The sequence below is a fragment of the Mobula birostris genome, chromosome 12 (genome assembly GCF_030028105.1).
Source record: "Mobula birostris isolate sMobBir1 chromosome 12, sMobBir1.hap1, whole genome shotgun sequence".
In the NCBI taxonomy this organism is placed as follows: domain Eukaryota; kingdom Metazoa; phylum Chordata; class Chondrichthyes; order Myliobatiformes; family Myliobatidae; genus Mobula; species Mobula birostris.
The window spans coordinates 102,656,649-102,677,440 of NC_092381.1; the positions used below are offsets into that span (position 1 = coordinate 102,656,649).

Genomic DNA, 20,792 nt, shown 5'->3' on the forward strand with positions numbered 1-20,792 from the left:
GGGAATTTCTGTCATCTTGAGTATAAAGGTGATAGATTTTTTTTCAAAAGCGCCATCTTTTTATATCGAATATCTTTAATATCTGAAATCTCACTTGTCTTTGTCTATACCTTTTTTTAAACTTTAAGATAAATGATCATGAAGAATCAATGAATCAAAGTCTGTCGCTCATTCCTCAACTCCTAAAAGAATCCAGGGATCGAAAATTACCGAGAACTGACAGGGCACAGCCTCAGAATAGATGGATGCTTTAGAACAGAGATGAGAGAGGTGAATCTGTGGAATTTGTTGCCACAGGCAGCTGTGGAGGCCAAATCATTGGGTATATTTAAAGTGGAGGTTGATAAGTTCTTGATTAGTAAGAGCATCAATGCTTATGGGAAGAAGGCAGGGTTGAGAGGAATAATAAATCAGCCATATTGGAATGGTGGAGCAGATGTAATGGGCTTCATGGACTAATTCTGCTCCTGTGTCTTATGGTATAAAGTGCACAAAAGATTTACGAGGGTTTTGCACAGACTTGAGACAGTTATAGGGAGAGATTGGCCTTTACTCCTTGAAATATTGAAGAATCAGGGGCAACTTTATAGAAACATTTAAAGTTATGAAAGGCACATATAAGGTGAATGGAGACAGTCTTTTCCCCAGGGTAGGGACAACCAAAGCTACAGGGCATAGGTTCAGAGATGGGAAAGATTTAAAAGGGTCCCGTGGGGCAATTTTTCCACCCCGAGTGTGGCGAGTCTAGGACACGAGCTGCCAAATGGAATGGTTGAGGCAAGTGAAATGGTGTCATTTAAGAAACATAAACATGAGAAAATCTGCAGAAACTGGAAATCCAGAATAATGCACAAAAAATGCTGGGGGAACTCGGCAGGTCAGTCAGCATCAATGGAGATAAATAAACAGTCAAAGTTTCAAACCAAGACGATTCTTCAGGACTGAGAAGGAAAGGGAAGACTCCAGAATAAGAAGGTGGGGGGGGGGAGGGGAAAGAGGAAAGCTAGAATGTGATAGGTGAAGCCAGGAGGGTAGGAAAGGTAAAGAACTGGAGAAGAAGGGATCTGATAGGACAGGAGAGTGGACAATAGGAAAAAGGGAAGGAGAAGGGGACCTGGGGGAACTAATAGGTAGAGGTAAGAGGCCAGAGTGGGGAAAGGGGGGGAACAGAAAACTTTTTTTTTACCGGAAGGAGAAATTGTTATTCGTGCCATCAGGTTGGAGGCTACTCAGGTGAAATATAAAGGTATTGCTCCTCCACCCTGAGGGTGGCCTCATCGTGGCTCAAGAGGAGGCCATAGACTGACACATCGGAGAGGGAATGGGAATTAAAAGTCTTGGCCACCTGCAAGCTCTGCTTGTGGCGGATGGACAGAGGAGCTCGACGAAGTAGTCCCCCAACTTATGACAAGCCTCACCAACGTAGAAGAGGGCGCAGTGGGAGCACTGGAAGCTGGACACCAGACATAGCACTGTGGGTGTACTATGTTGGTGCTGTAATGTATGGAAAACCTGCGAACTTCCCCCAGCACATCCTCTAGGTTCATTGCTTGTTAACGCAAATGATACATCACACGGTATGTTTCATTGTACACATGGTAAATAAATCCAAATCTGAATCTGATCTGAACTACTTGAATAGGTCCATGGAGGGGGAGGGCTGAGAGCTGGGGTTCCTGTGGTAAACCATATATATATGTTGTAACTGGGTTACCTGTCTGGACACGCCCCCCTGCTGACTGCCCCTGTGGCTCCTCCCACAGACCCCTGAATAGAGGACATTTCGCCATTGCTCCTCCTCCTCCTCAGTCCAGGGGCAGACACTCAGCATGGAGGTCACATTTTACTGCGAATAAAAGCCTTTCAGTATTTACCCTGCTTCCAGTCTTTTGGAGTTAATTGATGGTGCATCCGTTCCCAATCTTTTTTATGCCATGGACCAATACCATTAAGCAAGAGGTTCATGGACTTCAGGTTGGGAACCCCTGATTTATAGAGATGATTTATATGGTGACTACAGGGTGTATAGAGGAGAGATATACCAGCTAATTGGGTGGTGTCACAGTAACAGGCTTGAACTGAACGGCAGCAAGGCCGAAGAGCTGATTGTGGACTTCAGAAAGGATAAGGCGAGGGAACATGAATCAATCCTCATAGAGGGATCAGAAGTGGAGAGAGTGAACGGTTTCAAGGTCCTGGGTGTCAATATCTCTGAGGATCTAACGTGGTCCCAACATATTGATGCAGCTATAAAGAAAGCAAGACAATGTCTATATTTCATTAGGAGTTTGAGGAGATTTGGTTTGTCACCAAAAGCACTCAATACCTCTACAATGCACCATGGAGAGCATTCTGACTGGCTGTATCACCGGCTGGTATGGTGGTGGGTGCTACTGCAGAGAGTTGTAAAATTTGCCAGCTCCATCATGGGCACCGGCCTCTGCAGCATCCAGGACATCTTCAAGGAACGATGCCTCAGAAAAGCAGCTTCCATCATTAAGGACTCCCACCACCCAGGACATGCCTTCTTACTATCGTTAATGTCAAGAAGGAGGTATAGACGCCCGAAGGCACATACTCAGTGATTCAGGAATAGCTTTTTCCCCTCTGATTCCTAAATGGATATTGAACGCATGAACATTACCTCACTACTTGTTTTTATTTCTATTTTTGCATTACGTATTTAACTATTTAATATACATATATATACTTACTATAATTCAGCTTTTCTTTTTACGTGTATTACATTGTGCTGCCGCTGCAAAGTTAACAGATTTCACGACACATTAAACCTGATTCTGATATGAGCCAAACACTGGCAGATGCGACTAGTTGAAGTGGGAATCTCGGTTGCTATGAAGCTGTTGGTCTGACGAGCCATTTCCATGCTGTAAGACTCTGAGTGGATCTGGACAGCGTGTCATAGGGTTATGGCCCTACAGCACGTTAACAGACACTTTGGCCCACTAAATTATGTGCCCGCTACAGGAGACCCACTTGATCAGAATCGGGTTTAATATCACTGGCATATGTCGTGAAATCTGCTGTCTTGCCGTGGCAGTACAGTGCACCTTCTGATCACTGTCCCATCAACTCCCCGCGCCTCCCACCCAGAAGCAGGTATCCAGTCATACCTACTTTTGACATGGACAGAGGTTTCCTGCTGCCCACTGTTTTGAAACCTCACTGCGTTCTGTTAACCTCAATGATAACCTTTCATCCACTGCTCCAGGGGAAGCGAGCCTGATCTGTCCTTGTATCTAAAATGCTCCATCCTAGGGTTAGGGTTGGGATGCAAGTGCCTTTATTGGGATCTTCCTCCTCCTTACACCCACTTTAAAGTTTAGAGTTATAAATGAGCCAAGGTGGGTGGGGTTATTACTTATGCTTGATGCTGCAAGGTGTCTTATTGTAGGGAATGGGCGCTATGATTTGTGGGATGTCAGCCAAAGTTTCTGGGGATGTGGAGGGAAGAGTTAGGAACAGAAGTAGGGGTGAGGGATGGGGATCTTATTGGGATCCATCCATCAATGCTCCATCCCAGGGTTTAGGGTTACCTGCTTGGGACAATTTGCAATAGCCAGTTAAACAACTAATGAGCACGTCTTTATGAAGCTGGATCACAGGTAAGAGAACTGCAAAAACTTACAAACTCCATACACAGCGCAGAGGGTGGGCGGGGGGGGGGTGGGGGGGGGGGGAACAGCATCGAACTAAGTCACTGGAGCTATGATCAGTTCCAAGACAGAAACCAGTGACAGTGGAGAAGATGTCCAACATCCTACCTAGACACTGAGATCGATCCGCATCGACTCGGAATCCAGGTTCACATGAGCACTCAAATGAGCCGACAGTGTTGGTGCAGTATCCTCTGCCGCAGCGGCCAGCGGCACTACACTCGTCAACATCTGGCAAAGATGGGAGTGACAGACAGAATTTAAAGTCAGCATGGAGCCAGGCCGTTCAGCTCACTACATCGACATTGACCAGTGGGCACATGTCCTTATTTGACATTGACATTGACCAGTGGGCACACGTCCCTATTAATTCCACCTAACAGCACTTGGTCTCTTAGGTCCAGATGATACACGTGCTCGTCTCTCGTTCATTATATGTCGTGTTGTATGATGTGGGCCATCATGGTGACCGTGATTGTTCTTGATAAATTTTTCTACCAAAGCCATTTGTCTCTGCCTTCATCTGGGCAGTGCCTTCACAAGAAAGGTGATCCCAGTCAGTATCAATACTCTTCAGAGATTGTCTGCCTGACGTCAGTGGTCACATAACCAGGACTTGTGATGTGCACCAGCTGCTCATACGACCATCCACCACCTGCTCCCATGGCTTCACCTGCCCCTGATTGGGTGGGGGGGGGGGGATGTTGCTAAGCAGGTGCTACACCTTACCCAAGGGTGACCTGCAGGGTAGCAGAGGGAAAGAGCACCTTAGGAGACGTATCTCCACCCGTGGGGAATAAGGAGAAGCAGGAATAAGAGATGCAGAAAGTGACAGGGAGATAAAGGGGAACACAGAGAGTAGAGAATGAATGGGGAAATGGAAGGTAGGTCGAGGTAGTGAATGAGTGCAGAGAGACAAAAGGATATTAATTCAGATGTCAAAATGATTGAATGCTGAAGAGCAAGATGCATAAAAGAAAAATGTCAGAATGTGGGAGCGTGTGACAAAGAGAAAGAGAGACAGGAAGAAATTAACATTGAGGAAAAGAGAGAGAGACAATGTGTCTGCTAAATTCGCTTTATCATGAATACTTACACTCAGACATATAATATGAAGAGTGTTTGATGGCTTCGGGCCTCTACTCACTGGAATTCAGGAGAATGAGGGGTGACCTCATTGAAACCTATCGAATGGTGAAAGGCCTTGATAGGGTGGACGTGGAGAGGATGTTTCCTATGGTGGGAGAGTCTAAGACCAGAGGACACAATGTCAGAATAGAGGGATGTTCTTTTACAATGGAGATGAGGAGGAATTTCTTTAGCCAGAGTTGTGTGGAATTTGTTGCCATAGGTAGCTGTGGAAGCCAAGTCACTGAGTACATTTAAGGCAGAGGTTGATAAATTCCTGATTGGTCGGGGCATGAAGGGATACAGGAAGAAGGTGCAGGAGATTGGGACTGAGAGGAAAATGGATCAGCCGTGATGAAATGGTGGAGCAGATTTGATGGGCCAAATGGCCTAATTCTGCTCCTATCTCTTATGGACTTAGGATCTCATTTACAATAAAACATATTATACAGACGTAGTCTCTCTCCCTTCCCTTTCTTTGAAGTGGGAAATAATTGGTAAGCTTCAGATAAAATTGCAGGTAAAGATTGGACAGCTGAGGAAATGCAGAGCAAAGCTGGAAATCTAATGCAGGTTGCTGGGGCTGGGGAAGAGGTATTCAGCAGTGTGATCACGGTCTGCCTGAAACACCAATGCCTTTGAATGGAAAATCCTTCAAAAGGTCATGAATTCGGCCCAGCACATCATGAGTAAAGCCCTCTCAACCATCAAGCACGTCTACATGAAACGCTGTTGTAGGAAAGCAGCACCCATTGTCAAAGATCCCCACCACCCAGGACGTGCTCTTTTCTCACTGCTGTCATCAGGTAGAAGGTTCAACAACCTCAGGACTCACACGACTATGCTCAGGTACATTTACTACGCCTCAGCCATCAGGCTCTTGAATAGAGGGGGATAACTACACTCACGTGCTCACCCACTGAGATATTCCCACAACCAATGATCTCACTTTAAGGACTCTTTATCTCATTATCTCATGTTCTCATTATTTATTACTATTTATTTATATTTGCATTTGCACAGTTTGCTGTCTTCTGCTCTCTGGTTGATCTTTCATTGATCCTGTTATGGTTACTATTCGATAGATTTGCTGAGTATGCCCACAAGAAAATGAATCTCAGGGTTGTATATGGAGACATATATGCTCTTTGATAATAACATTTACCTTAAACTTTGCTTGGAGAGAGGCACAGGGAGGAAGCAGAGATGGGAAGGGATATGGTGGAGTTTTCAGAAGGAAGAGAGGACTGGAAGTGAGAAAGGAAGAGGGAAATTCAAATCACATTGACGTATCACTGATGTGTAATCGAGGAAACCTCACCTAAGCAAGTGGAGAGGTCAGGAGAGGTGGTGAATCCCTCAGCACAGAGACAGGTGTAGGATCCTGCACTGTTCAGACACTCTCCATATGGGGCGCAATAATCTCCTTCAAAACATTCATTGATATCTGAAAAGACAAGAATAAATGTCACATGAGCATTTGAAAATCTTCTCCCCATGCCCAAGGCCAATTTCCAAGTTTAGCCAAAAAGGAAGACATTGCTGCAGAAACAGGAAATGGTCCAGACTGATAGTTCTGGGTCGAGCACTGAAAAGCATGGGGCACAAATGCAGGACACTAGCGCTGGACATAATAACTGGATACAAATGCATGGCACAAACACAGGACAACATTCCCAGAGTTGTGTGTTCCAGCCAGGAAAGGCCAAACTTTTCAGCACTCTGGAAAAGACTGATTTGTATACAAGTGAACTATGAGAACCAGTGGGTGAGCCTGTTGCACTGTGGGTAGAGCTGATGGTCAGACCTGCACACTGGTTGCCATCAGCACGGAGCCGGTATCCAGGGTTACATCTGCACCGATAGGAGCCTTCAGTGTTGATGCACATTCCAGCCTCTCCACAGGCTGCACCTCTTGCACACTCATCAATGTCTGGAAAAACAAGGGGAAATATGTCACCCAGTACAGCAAAACCACTACAACATAGCCCATTATCCAGTGCTCCAAATCCCGCAACTCAGCTTGATATCTGCACTATCTATCCACTCTCTTAATATTCAAAAAATTATCTACCTCTTTATTGAATATACATTGAACTTCTTGGGTAGAGAATTCCAAAGATTCACCACCTACTGAGTGAGAGATTTCTTCTCATCCAAATCCTCTGAACATTCTTCAGCTACCACATTAAAAATGTGTCTTTAAACAGATTATAAACTTACGAGATTCTGCAGATGCTGGAAATCCAGACCATTAAGTTTTGTAACTTCAAAACATTGAACTAATTCAAAGGGTGACACGGGAATCCAAAATGCGGATCTAACTTCGAGTTTTACTTTTAGTGAGGCGCACATGTATCATGTGGTGGCATGATGATGATTCACACATTTTTACATGTAACCCGCAATGAATTATTAAAACAAACAAGAATGCTTAATCAAAATATATATACGAGGGCTGATTGATATGTTTGTGGCCTAGGGTAGAAGGAGATGAGTTATTAACTTTAAAATTTCTGCATAATCACTCAAAGAGTTGAACTGCACGTGCATGTAACGAGAGCTGTATAACTCATCTCCTTCTACCTTAGGCCACAAACTTATCAATCACCCCTGCTGTGGAGCACTTACTGGAGGTCCAAGATGCCGACTTCTACAAAGAAGGAATCTGTATGCTCCATGACTGCTGGACTAAGTGTGTACATGTAGGAGGGGACTATGTTTAAAAATAAATGTGCTAGGTTTTCTAAAATGGACTCCTTCTACCTTAGGCCACAAACTTATCAATCACCCCTGATGCGTTATTAACTGATGAGTTATTAACTTCAAAACTTTCTGCATAATCACTCAAAGAGTTGAACTGCATGTGCATGTAAAGAGAGCTGTATATATCATCTCCTTCTACTTTAGGCCACACATACACACACACACACAAGATTACTCAAGTATTGCTGAAGTAATAAATGAACAGCACAGAGTAACACACACAAAACGCTGGAGGAACCCAGCAGGTCAGGCAGCATCTATGGAAAAGAATAATTAGTCGATATTTTGGGAGGAGACCCTTCATGAGGACTAAGAAGGAAGGGGGAAGATGCCAGTATTTCTCCCGTAGATGATCTCTTTAATGAGATTCTTATTTTGAACTTATTGACATTGCTTACCATGCGATGGGTAGTTAAAAAAAGCGTTCCTCCACACGCCTTGTTTGGCGTGTTGGGCGGCAACCTTGCTGTTTCTTTAGCGTTTGTTTGTTTTAACGAGGCCGAGTTGCAAGCTCGGTGCTCAACCCAGCACGGATGAAAAATGTGTTGGAGCCAGCCACATTTGAACCCGGGACCTCTTGTCAGAAGTCCGGGGGCAGGTACCACAACACCACTGGCACAGACGAATGGATAGTTAGCGGATTCCAAATTAACCATACCTATATTAGCACAGAATTTATATACTTCCTTTATGTACGGAAAGCAAATAAAATCCATTTTTTCTCTCAATGTGGATTGTTCTTGGACTTACTTGCAATGGAATTCTACAATGAAAGAGTTCAGAGCAGAGGTTCCCAACTGGCGTCCATGAACACTTTGGTCCATGGCATAAAAAAGGTTGGGAGCCCCTGGTATAGGTTTACTCTTATCTACTCTACACTATCACTACCATAAAGGGTGTGGCAACATGGTTAGATGGAGATTTACCCTGCAGTTAATTTATACTGTTCCTGCTATGTGAAGTTCAATGAGATATTAGTATATGCTGTATATCTAACTCATGTTGTCCCTCTTGTGACAGTATGTGACAAAGGGAGATTTACTCCATCATTAATCCAGCTTCTGAACCACTTGAAGGGATTGTGAAGAAAAATATTTAATCCCTAACTCATTTTGTTCCTCATGATGGGAGAGTGTAGAGGGAGATTTCCTCTCTGTCTACTCTGTGCTATCCCTGTCATGGGAGTGTTTGATGGGTCAGCACAGAGGAGGTTTATTTTAGAGCAAGTCTGTGTTGTCCCTGCCAAGCAAATGTCTAATGGGATAGTGTAGAAGGAGATTCACTCTATATCAAATCTGCATTGTTGTGTTGGAAGTTTTTGATGAGACATCAAAGCAGTGAGCTGCTGGTCACCCATTCTCATTTGATGCAGAAGATTCAAAGATTCAAAGTACATTTATTATCAAAGAATGTATAAATGGTACAACCTTGGGATTTGTTTGCTTACAGGCAGTCGCAAAGCAAGGAACCTGAAAGAAGGCTATTAAAAAAAGACCAACCCCCTCAGAGAAAGAGAGAGAAAAAAATCATGTAAACGATAGAAGGGAGCACCAACAAGAGCATTCTGAACCAAAATGATCCAAATCCCCGGAACAGCCTAGAGTAGGCCCGAAGCCTTGGTATTCAGTTATTCAGTTCATCATATTAGCGGGAAAGTTTGCAGGCACAAAGCACAGCAGTTGGGGCCAGTCTCAGAGTCTTAGTGTCATGAAGAAAGGGACGCCCAGTCTATCCAGGCTGGTGTTTACATTGTCTAAAGAGCGGATCGCACCTCACATTAGGACCCAGGCTCTGCTGCATCGAACTGCTCCAGGCCTGGAACTCACTGCTGAAGAAGCCGTTCTTGACCTCCCCAAATCAGCTCAATGCCCAGAGCAATCCAACCTTTCCAGACACTCGGCACCCAGTCTTTCCACAGTGGATCGCACCTCACATTAGCACTTGGGTTCTACTGTGACAAATCACTTCGGGCCTAGAAAATACCACCCAGCTCATTCACTTCAGGCCAAGATTTCACTGCTAAAGAAACTGTTCTTAACCTCTCCAACTCTGCTTGGCACTTAAAGTGATCCATCCTCACCCACCTCTTGACCATCTGCCTTTCCAGTCTATGTGGCAGGCATTTAAATCATCCAAAGGCAGATTGTATTAGGACCCAGGCTTCACCGCGCAAATTGCTCCAGGCCTAGCACATGCCGCCCAGCAACTTGCTTTGTGCCTAGATGACACTGCCGAAAAATCCATTCTCAACCCTTCCAAATCGGCTTGGTGTCTACAGCAAGTCACCCTTGCACCCAAGTTAGTCGGAAGGGCATCGGAACTCCACAACCTTGACTTCTCCTCTCCGAATTGTTCACTCCAACCGGCACAGCTCCAGCTCCGCTGCATCGATTTTGCAGCATACCAGCAAGGCCCATTTCTCGAATCCACCACCTTTAATTGCTTCTTCACTGCTTGCAGTGATATTTTACCAGAATTTATTTCAAAGAAGTGTTAGCAGTAATGGTTTAATCGAATTAGTAATGTTTTTAAGTGATTTCTCTCCCACTTGCTAGAAAGAGAGAGGGAGTCTGTCTGGTCTGTCTGAGATACTGAAGCGTTTGGACAGACCGAAGTTTTAGATGGACTCTTGACCAAGATCCCTTTAGGGACATTGCTATTCCTTGCATGGCGCAGGGAGGGTGGGTCGATGCTTTTGCTGGATCAAGTAGGGGAGGGGAAGAGTTGACGCCACTACTGCTACTTCTGTGTGTGAGGAGGAATGGGGGGTGGTTTGGGGTTCTGATGTTCTCTGTCATTCATTCTTTGGGGAGTTTTCTCTTTTGTGGATGTCTGCAAAGAGTAAGAAATTCAGGTCGTATACATTCTATGATATTAAATTGAACCATTGACAGTTAGAGGAAGCTTTTCTCTCTATTTGATGACTCCCACGTGCACAAGGCTCAAAGTTCTACAGGTTAGAGACACTAACTGTTTTACCTGTACACTTTCGATCCCGGATCTGGTATCCTGTGGGGCAGGGGAGGCAGTGGAAAGATCCAATGGAATTCACACACTCAGAGTTTGGACAAGTGAGCTCGTCCAAGCACTCATCAATATCTGAAAGAAAGCAGAATCCATGGAGTGTTAGGCGATCACTGTCCTTGGATGACTGATAATTCTCTCACCTCTGCTCTTGGTTTTAACCTTTAATTTCATGGTGACCAAATCTTCCCTCCTTAACTCCAACAATTCTGCCGCAGCTCCCAGCACATTCCAATTAATTCTGTCACTACACCCTGTCTTCAACTTAAAATTAATACTCTTTATCTGTCCTGTCACCTTACAGACTCTATGAAACTTCCTCCACAGGTTTGCTCCCATGTTCCCTGTGTTCCTCTGGATGTAAGAAGAGCTGGGAATATGGGGGCAGATGCCTGTTTGTAAGGGGTCAGAGTGGTGTACATGTGGGTCAGATGTTAGATAGATACTGGGCCCCACTGTTCTGGCTAGAGTGACAACAATTGCCTGGAGACTCGGTTAAGACCAAAAGAACATAAGGTATAGGAACAGATTTAAGCTATTCCATCATGGCTGATTCATTTTCCCTCTCAGCTGCAATATTCTGCCTTCTTTCCATATCCCTTCATGCCCTGACTAATAACAAATCTAAACATTGGCCTTAAATATACCCAATGATTTGGCCTCCTCAACTGCTGGTGACAATGTATTACACAGATTTACCATTCTCTGTTTTAAAAAATTCCTCCTGATCTCCATTCTAAGTAGATGTCCCTCTCTTCTGAGGCTGAGCTTTTTGACTTTAGATTCCACCATCACAGGAAACATCCTCTCCACATCCACTCTGTGGAGACATTTCAACATTCAAATGGATTCTCCCATCCCACCCTCAGTCCATCCCCACCCATCCCATCAAGAGAGGCCGAGGTGTAAGAAACTGCTGACATTACCAGTGCAATCTGTGCCTTGAGAATTGGCCACAAATCCTCTGGAGCACACACAACGGTAACTGCCAACCACGTTCTCGCATCGGCCATTGGGGCAGGGTGAAGGCCTTTGTCCACATTCATCCATGTCTGTGGAAAAGATTAAACATTCCAATCCTGGGAACATTAGATACCTGACCCAAGTCTGATTGCAACTCGACTCTGATACTGGTTATGAATCCACACTAAACTACTCTTCAGGCAGTTGGACATTGTGGCTTATCTGATGTTAAGCCTATTGTAGTTACTCCAAAGAAGCTACTGCCCCCAGCAATTTGTTGTATCCTTTGTTTGGTGGCATGACAGACGACAGGGGAGCGGCACAATCTCGGTTTTAGCGACGACTAAGCCTCATGGCGAAGTGGTTGAGGCGTTGGACTAGTGATCTGAAGGTCGTGAGTTCAAGCTGCAGCTGAGGAGAGAATTGCATTTGGAGACAGCATGTTGTGTCCTTGAGCAAGGTACTTAACCACACATTGCTCCTGCACGCTTATAGCCCAGCGGCTGCGGTTGGTGCAGTATGGACAAGACAAGACAAGACAACTGTGGGGTTCCCTGCTGCTGCAGTCCAGGAGAGGAGACACTGGAGGTGGTGTAGTGAGTCCTTGCTTGGTTGGGGGCTGCCCTCCAGTTGGTGGTCTTGAAGCACATAATAGTGCATAAATCCCTGGGCATGACCAGTATGATGGGTTGGTGGTAAGAGGCAGAGGGTGAGGATGAGGGTTGGTTTACAGATTGGAGACCTGTGATCAACAAAGTACAGCAGGATTTGGTGCTGGGTTCATGGTGTCTCATTGTATAAATTAACGATTTGGTTGAGATTGTAGATGACCTGATTAGTATGTTTGTAGATAACACCAAACTGGTGTCACCCAGTGCATGCTCTCTTCTTACTGCTGTCATCAGGAAGAAAGTACAGGAGCCTCAGGACTTACACCACCAGGTTCAGGAACAGAAACTACCCCTCAACCATCAGGCTCTTAAACCAGAAGTGATAACTTCACTAGCCCTGTCATTGAAATGTTCCCGCAGGCAATGGACTCACTTTCGAACACGCTTCATCTCATGTTGCCGATATTTATTGCTTATTTATTTATTATTATTGTTTCTTCTTTCTGTATTTACACAGTTCGTTGTTTTCTGCACTCTGGTTGAACACCCTAATTGGGGGGTTTTTCACTGAGTCCCTTGTAGTTATTATTCCATAGATTTCTTGAGTATGCCCACTACAAAATGATTCTCAGGGTGACATATATGAGATTTGATAATAAAATTTACTTTGAACTTCCAAAGAGTATGGAGCAAGATTTTCTCTGTACCTACTCTACAATATCACTACCAAACTGGGTGTAACAAAACAGTTTAGATGGAGATTTGCACCACAACTAATCTACACTGCTCCTGCTGTGGGATGTTCAATGGAACATGAAGACATACTCTATATCCAATTCACGTTGTCCCTGTGATAGTAGATGACAGAGGGAGATTTATTCCATAATTCATCTGGCTTCTGGACCACTTGAAATGATAGTGAAGAAAAATATTTAATCCCTAATTTATGTTGTCCCTACAGTGATGGGAGAGTGCAGAGAGAGCTTTCCTCTCTGTCTACTCTGTACTAGGTCAGAAAGTTCGAGGTCACTTTGGGGGACTCTGAATTGGGGGTTCAGAGAGGAGGATCAATGTTGTTCTTGGAGCAAGTGGGGGAGGGGAGAGGGGGCTTTGGAGTTCTAAAGTTTTCTGTCATTCATCCTTTGGGTTTTCTTTCTGTTTTGGGGATGTCTGTGAAGAGTTCTGATTCAGATTGTATGCATTGTCCACCATTAAATTGAACCATTGACAGTTAGAGAAAGCTTTTCTCTGTATTTGCTGAGTAGGTTTGATGATTCCCATGTGCACAAGGCTCTAAGTGCTACAGGTTAGAGGCACTAACTGTTTTACCTGTACACCTTCCATCCCGGATCTGGTATCCTGTGGAGCAGGGGAGGCAGTGGAAAGATCCAATGGAATTCACACACTCAGAGTTTGAACAAGTGAGCTCATTCAAGCACTCATCAATATCTGAAAGAAAGCAGAATCCATGGAGTGTTAGGAGATCACTGTCCCTGGATGGCTGATAATTCCCTCACCTCTGCTCTTGGTTTTAAACTTTAATTTCATGGTGACCATCTTCTCCCTCCTTAACTCCAACAATTCTGTCCCAGTTCCATGCACATTCTAATTAATTCTGCCATTACAGCCTGTCTTCAATTTAAAACTAAACCTCTTTATCCGTCCTGTCACCTTACAGACTCCATGAATCTTTCTCCATGGGGTCTGCTCCCACATTCCGTGTGATTACTTTGGATGGAGGAAGAGCTGGGAACACGGGGGCAGGTGGCTGTTCACTCATTTGTAAAGGGTCAGAGTGATGAACCTGTGGGTCAGATGTTGGATAGATACTGGGGCGGTGTACTGGCTAGAATGACTACAATTGCCTGGAGACTCAGCTAAGACCATAAGACCATACGATATAGGAGCAGAATTAGGCCATTTGGCCCATCGAGTCCGATCTGCCATTTTCTTGTGGCTGATCCATTTTTTCTTCTCAGCCCCAGTCTCCTGCTTTCGATCAGTATCTCTTCATGCCCTGACTAATCACAATTCTATCAACGTCTGCCTTGAATATATCGAATGACTTGGCCTCCACAGCCACTTGTGGCAACTAATTCTACAGACTTAACTCTCTCTGGCTAAAGAAATTCCTCTTCATCTCTGTTATAAATAGATGTCCCTCTATTCTGAGGCTTAGATTCCACCATCATAGGAAACATCCTCTCCACATCCACCCTGTCAAGGCCTTTCAACATTCAAATGGATTCCCCCATCCCACCCTCAATCCATCCCCACCCATCCCATCGAGAGAGACAGAGGTGTAAGAAACTGCTGACATTACCAATGCAATCTGTGCCTTGAGAATTAGCCACAAATCCTCTGGAGCACACACAACGGTAACTGCCAACCACGTTCTCGCATCGACCATTGGGGCAGGGTGAAGGCCTTTGTCCACATTCATCCATATCTGTGGAAAACACAAAACTCTCCAATCCTGGGAACATTAGATACCTGACCCAAGTCTGATTGTAACTGCACTCTGACATTGGTTATGAACCCACATTAAACTGCTCTTTAGGCAGTTGGACATTGTGGCTCATCTGATGGTACACATATTGCAGTTAATCCAGAGTAGTTAGTGAGTGGCAAGAATTCCCTTCATCTCAACTCAGTAACATCTCCCCCAGCAATCTGTTATATCATTTGTTTGGTGGCACGACAGACAGCGTGGGATTTGTGTGGCCTTGATTGTAGTGAGGACTAGGCCACAGATCTGCAGAATTAGTTGCCACAGGTGACTGTAGCGGCCAAGTAATTGGGTAAATTAAGGCAGATGTTGATAGATTCTTGATTAGTCAGGGAATGATGAGGTACAGGAAGAAGTCAGGAGATTGGGGCTGCTGCAGTCCAGGGGAGGAGACACTGGAGGTGGTGTAGCGTTGCGTCCATGCACAGTTGGGGACTGTCCACCGATTGGTGGTTTTGAAGCAGATAATAGTGGATTAATCCCTAGGACATGACCAGGTGAATTCTCGGTCATTTTGGTAGGGAAGGAAGAAAACTACTGGGATCGTTTTAGTGATTTCTGTATCTTCATTTGCAACAGGTGAGGTACTGGAAGGTTGCTGATGTTGGGACTGTATTTGAGAAGGGCTACATGGATCAGTCAAGGAAGCACAGGCCAGTGAACACTGTTCTCATTGGAGAGAAAGTTACTGTAAAGGCTTCTGAGGGCAAAGAGCTAGTTGCATTTGGAAAGGGAAGAGCTGATTACAGATAGTCAGCATGGTTCATGGGAGATCACGCTTCAGAAGTTTGATAGATTTTTCATGAGGAAGTGACCAATATGTTTGACTTCAGCAGTGTGGTGGATGTTGTCTACATAGACTTTAGCAAGGCCTTTTGCAAGGTCCTGTATGATAGACTGGTGAAGTAGGTTAGAATACAAGGTGAGTTAGAAAATTGGGTACAAAATGGGTTTAGTGTTATGAGGCAGAGGGTGAGCGTGAGAATTGGTTTACAGATTGGAGACCTGTGACCAACAATGTACAGCAGGGATTGGAGCTGGGTTGATGCTGGCTCATTATATAAATTAACAATTTGGTTGAGATTGTAGGTGAGCTGATTACTGTGTTTGTGGATAACACCAAACTGGTGTCATCCAGTACATGAAGTTACTGGAACCTCAGGACTTACACCACCAGGTTCAGCAACAGTTACCATCAGGTTTTTAAACCAGAAGTGATAACTTCACTCAACTTCACTAGCCCTGTCATTGAAATGTTCCTGCAGGCAACGTACTCACTTTCTAGCATGCTTCATCTCATGTTTTCGATATTTAGTGCTTATTTATTTATTATTATTGTTTTTTCTTTCTGTAATTGCACAGTTTGTTGTCATTTGCACACTGGTTGAACACCCTAGTTGGGTGGTTTTCATTGATTCCCTTGTAGTTTTATTATGGCTGATCCATTTTTTCCTCTCAGCCCCAATCTTCTACCTTCTGTCCGTATCCCTTCATGCCCTGACTGATTACAAAGCTAAAGATCTGCCTTAAGTATATCCAATGATTTGGCCTCCTCAGCTGCTTGTGACAACGTATTCCACAGATTTACCATTCTCTGGCTTACAGAATTCCTCTTCATCTCCATTCTAAATGGATTTCCCTCTATTCTGAGGCTGTGCCCTCTGACTTTAGAATCCACTACCATAGGAAATATCCTCTCCACATGCATTTTACAGAAGCCTTCAACATTCAAATAGATTCCTCCATCCCACCCTCAATCCATCCCCACCCATCCCATCAAGAGAGGCCGAGGCATAAGATGCAGACAGCATTACCAATACAATCTGTGCCTTGAGAATTGGCCACAAATCCTCTGGAGCACACACAACGGTAACTGCCAACCACGTTCTCGCATCGACCATTGGGACAGGGTGAAGGTCTTTGTCCACATTCATCCATATCTGTGGAAAACACAAAACTCTCCAATCCTGGGAACATTAGATACCCGACCCAAGTCTGATTGCAACTGCACTCTGACATTGGTTATGAACCCACATTAAACTGCTCTTTAGGCAGTTGGTCATTGTGGCTCATCTGATGGTACGCACATTGTAGTTAGTTCAAAGTAGTTAGTGGGTAGCATGAACTCCCTTCATCTCAACTCAGTAACATCTCCCCCCAGAAATATATTATATCACTTGTTTGGTGGCATGACAGACAGCGGGGGAGTTGTGTAGCCTTGGCTGTAGTGAGGACTAGGCCATAGATCTGTAGAATTTGTTTCCACAGGTGACTGTGGAGACCAAGTCATTGGGTATATTTAAGGCAGATGTTGATAGATTCTTGGTTAGTCAGGGAATGATGAGATACAGGGACAAGTCAGGAGATTGGGGCTGCTGCAGTCCAGGAGAGGAGACACTGGAGGTGGTGTAGCATTGCAGCCATGCTTGGTTGGGGGTTTTGAAGCAGATAATAGTGGATAAATCCCTCGGGCATAACCAGTTGCATTCTAGGTTATTTTGGTAGGGAAGGAAGAAAACTATTGGGATCATGGTAGTGATTTCTGTACCTTCATTAGCCACGGGTGAGGTCCTGGAAGATTGCTGATGTTGTAACTTTATTTAAGAAAGTCTACATGGACCAGCCAAGGAAGCACAGGCCAGTGAACAGAAACTTCACTGGAGGGAAAGTTACTGTAAGGGATTCTGAGGGCTAAGAGCTAGTTGCATTTGGAAAGGCAAGGACCAATTAGGGATAGTCAGCAGGGTTCATGGGAGATCACGCTTCAGAAGTTTGATAGGTTTTTCATGAGGAAGTGACCAACAAGATTGACTTGAGCAGTGTGGTGGATGTTGTCTACATAGACTTTAGCAAGGCCTTTTATGTGGGTTAGTGAAGAAGTTTAGAATACAAGGTGAGTTAGAAAATTGGATACAAAATGGATCTGGTGGTACGAGGCAGAGGGGTGACTGTGAGAGCTGCTTTACAGACTGGAGACCTGTGACCAACAATGTACAGCAGGGACTGGTTCTTGGTTCATGGTGGCTCATTATATAAATTAATAATTGGGTTGCGATTGTACGTGACCTGATTAGAATGCTTGTAGATGACACCAAACTGATGTCACCAAGTACATGCTCTCTTCTTACTGCTGTCATCAGGAAGATGTTACAGATGCCTCAGGACTTACACAACCAGGTTTAGGAACAGTTACTACTCCTCAACCATCAGGCTCTTAAACCAGAGGTGATACCTTCACTCATCTTCACTTGCCCTATCATTGAAATGTTCCCGCAGGCAATGAACTCACTTTCGAATATGCTTCATCTCATGTTCTCGATATTATGTGTTTATTTATTCTTGCTGTGGGATGTTCAATGGAACATGAAGACATACTCTATATCCAACTCACATTGTCCCTGTGATAGTTGATGACAAAGGGAGATTTATTCCATAATTCATCTGGCTTCTGGACCACTTGAAATGATAGTGAAGAAAAAGATTTAATCCCTAACTCATGTTGTCCCTACAGTGATGGGAGAGTGAAGAGAGAGCTTTCCTCTCTGTCTACTCTGTGCTAGGTCACCTTGGGGGACTCTGAATTGGGGGTTCAGAGAGGAGGATCAATGTTGTTGTTGGAGCAAGTGGGGGAGGGGGAGAGGGGGCTTTGGAGTTCTAACGTTTTCTGTCATTCATTCTTTGGGTTTATTTCTGTTTCGTGGATGCCTGTGACGAGTACTGATTCAGATTGTATGCATTGTCCGACATTAAATTGAACCATTGACAGTTAGAGGAAGCTTCTCTCTCTATTTGCTGAGTAGGTTTGATGACTCCCACGTGCACAAGGCTCAAAGTTCTACAGGTTAGAGACGCTAACTGTTTTACCTGTACACTTTCGATCCCGGAGCTGGTATCCTGTGGGGCAGGGGAGGCAGTGGAAAGATCCAATGGAATTCACACATTCAGAGTTTGGACAAGTGAGCTCATTCAAGCACTCATCAATATCTGAAAGAAAGCAGAATCCATGGAGTGTTAGGCGATCACTGTCCCTGGATGACTGATAATTCCCTCACGTCTGCTCTCGGTCCTTTACTTTCATGGTGACCATCTCCTCCATTTTCAACTCCAACAATTCTGTCCCAGCTCCCAGCACATTCTATTTAATTCTGCCATTACAGCCTGTTTTCAATTTAAAGTTAAACCTCTTTATCTGCCCTGTCACCTTGCAGACTCCATGAATCTTTATCCATGGGGCCTGCTCCCACAATCCCTCTCATTCTTTGTATGGAGGAGGAGCTGGGAACATGGGGGAAGGTGGCAGTTTACCCATTTGTAAAGGGTCGGGGTGATGAACCTGTGGGTCAGATGCTGTATAGATACTGGGGTGGTGTACTGGCTGGAGTGACTGCAATTGGGAGACTCAGTTAAGACCATAAGATATAGAAGCAGAATTAGGCCATTTAGCCCATCCAGTCTGCTCTGCCATTTTATTACAGCTGATCCATTTTTTCTTCTCAGTCCCAATCTCCTGCCTTCTGTCCATATCTCTTCATGCTTAACTAATCACAATTCTATCTATGTCTGCCTTAAATATATCCAATGATTTGGCCTCCATAGCCACCTGTGGTAACTAATTCTACAGATTTACCTCTCTCTGGCTAAAGTAATTCTTCTTCATCTCTGTTATAAATGGATGTCCCTCTATTCTGAGGCTTAGATCCCACCATCACAGGAAACATCCTCTCCACATCCACTCTGTCGAGGCCTTTCAACATTCAAATGGATTCCTCCATCCCACCCTCAGTCCATCCCCACCCATCCCATCAAGAGATGCCGAGGTGTAAGAAACCACTGACATTACCAATACAATCTGTGCCTTCAGAATTAGCCACAAATCCTCTGGAGCACACACAACGGTAACTGCCAACCACGTTCTCGCATCCACCATTGGGGCAGGGTGAAGGTCTTTGTCCACATTCATCCATATCTGTGGAAAACACAAAACTCTCCAATCCTGGGAACATTAGATACCTGACCCAAGTCTGATTACAACTGCACTCTGACATTGGTTATGAATCCACACTAATCTACTCTTTAGGCAGTTGGACTTTGTGGCTCACCTGATGGTACACATATTGCAGTTAATCTACAGTAGGTAGTAGATGGCATGAATTCCCTTCATCTCAACTCAGTAACATCTCCCCGAGCAATCTGTTATATCATTTGTTTGGTGGCACGGCAGATGGCGGGGGAGTTGTGTAACCTTGGTTGTAGTGAGGACTAGGACACAGATCTGTAGAATTTGTTGCTACAGGTGACAGTGGAGGCCAGGTCATTGGGTATATTTAAGGCAGATGTTGATAGATTCTTGATTAGTCAGGGAATGATGAGGTACAGGAAGAAGTCAGGAGATTGGGGCTGCTGCAGTCCAGGGAAGGAGACACTGGAGGTGGTGTAGCGTTGCGTCCATGCACGGTTGGGGGCTGTCCTCCCATTGGTGGTTTTGAAGCAGATAATAGTGGATAAATCCCTAGGGCATGACCAGGTGTATTCTAGGTCATTTTGGTAGGAAAGGATGAAAACTACTGGGATCGTGGTAGTGATTTCTGTATCTTCTTTAGCCACAGGTGAGGTACTGGAAGATTGCTGATGCTGTGACTGTATTTAAGAAGGTCTACATGAACTAGTCAAGGAAGCACAGCCCAGTGAACACTGAACTCACTGGAGGGAAAGTTACTGGAATGGATTTTGAAGACTAGGAGCTAGTTGCATTTGTAAATGCAAGGACTGATTAGGGGTAGTCAGCATGGTTCATGGGAGATCATGGTTCAGAAGTTTGATAGATTTTTCATGAGGAAGTAACCAACAGGATTGACTTGAGCAGTGTGGTGGATGTTGTCTACATGGAGTTCAGCAAGGCCTTTTACAAGGTCCTGTATGATAGGCTGGTGAAGAAGATTATAATACAAGGTGAGTTAGAAAATTGGATCCAAATAGGGTTTGGTGGTAGGAGGCAGAGGTTGAGGGTGAGGGCGAGTGTGAGAGCTGGTTTACAGATTGGAGACCTGTGACCAACAATGTACAGCAGGGATTGGAGCTGGGTTGATGGTGGCTCATTATATAAATTAACAATTT

General features: G+C 44.5%; 1 protein-coding gene across 5 annotated transcripts in view; it reads right to left on the minus strand.

The window, feature by feature from the left end:
* LOC140206160 (latent-transforming growth factor beta-binding protein 4-like) overlaps positions 1–20,792 on the minus strand; it is a 182,823-nt gene that overhangs the window by 63,268 nt on the left and 98,763 nt on the right. For all 5 annotated transcript variants that reach the window (XM_072274402.1, XM_072274404.1, XM_072274401.1 and 2 more), the window contains 10 exons: positions 19,519–19,644; positions 18,543–18,662; positions 16,493–16,618; positions 14,493–14,618; positions 13,499–13,618; positions 11,522–11,647; positions 10,551–10,670; positions 6,613–6,738; positions 6,127–6,252; positions 3,786–3,908 (listed from right to left, as the gene is read on the minus strand). In XM_072274402.1, the coding sequence (XP_072130503.1) occupies positions 3,786–3,908; positions 6,127–6,252; positions 6,613–6,738; positions 10,551–10,670; positions 11,522–11,647; positions 13,499–13,618; positions 14,493–14,618; positions 16,493–16,618; positions 18,543–18,662; positions 19,519–19,644 (1,239 nt within the window). The remainder of the gene's footprint in view (positions 1–3,785; positions 3,909–6,126; positions 6,253–6,612; positions 6,739–10,550; positions 10,671–11,521; positions 11,648–13,498; positions 13,619–14,492; positions 14,619–16,492; positions 16,619–18,542; positions 18,663–19,518; positions 19,645–20,792) is intronic.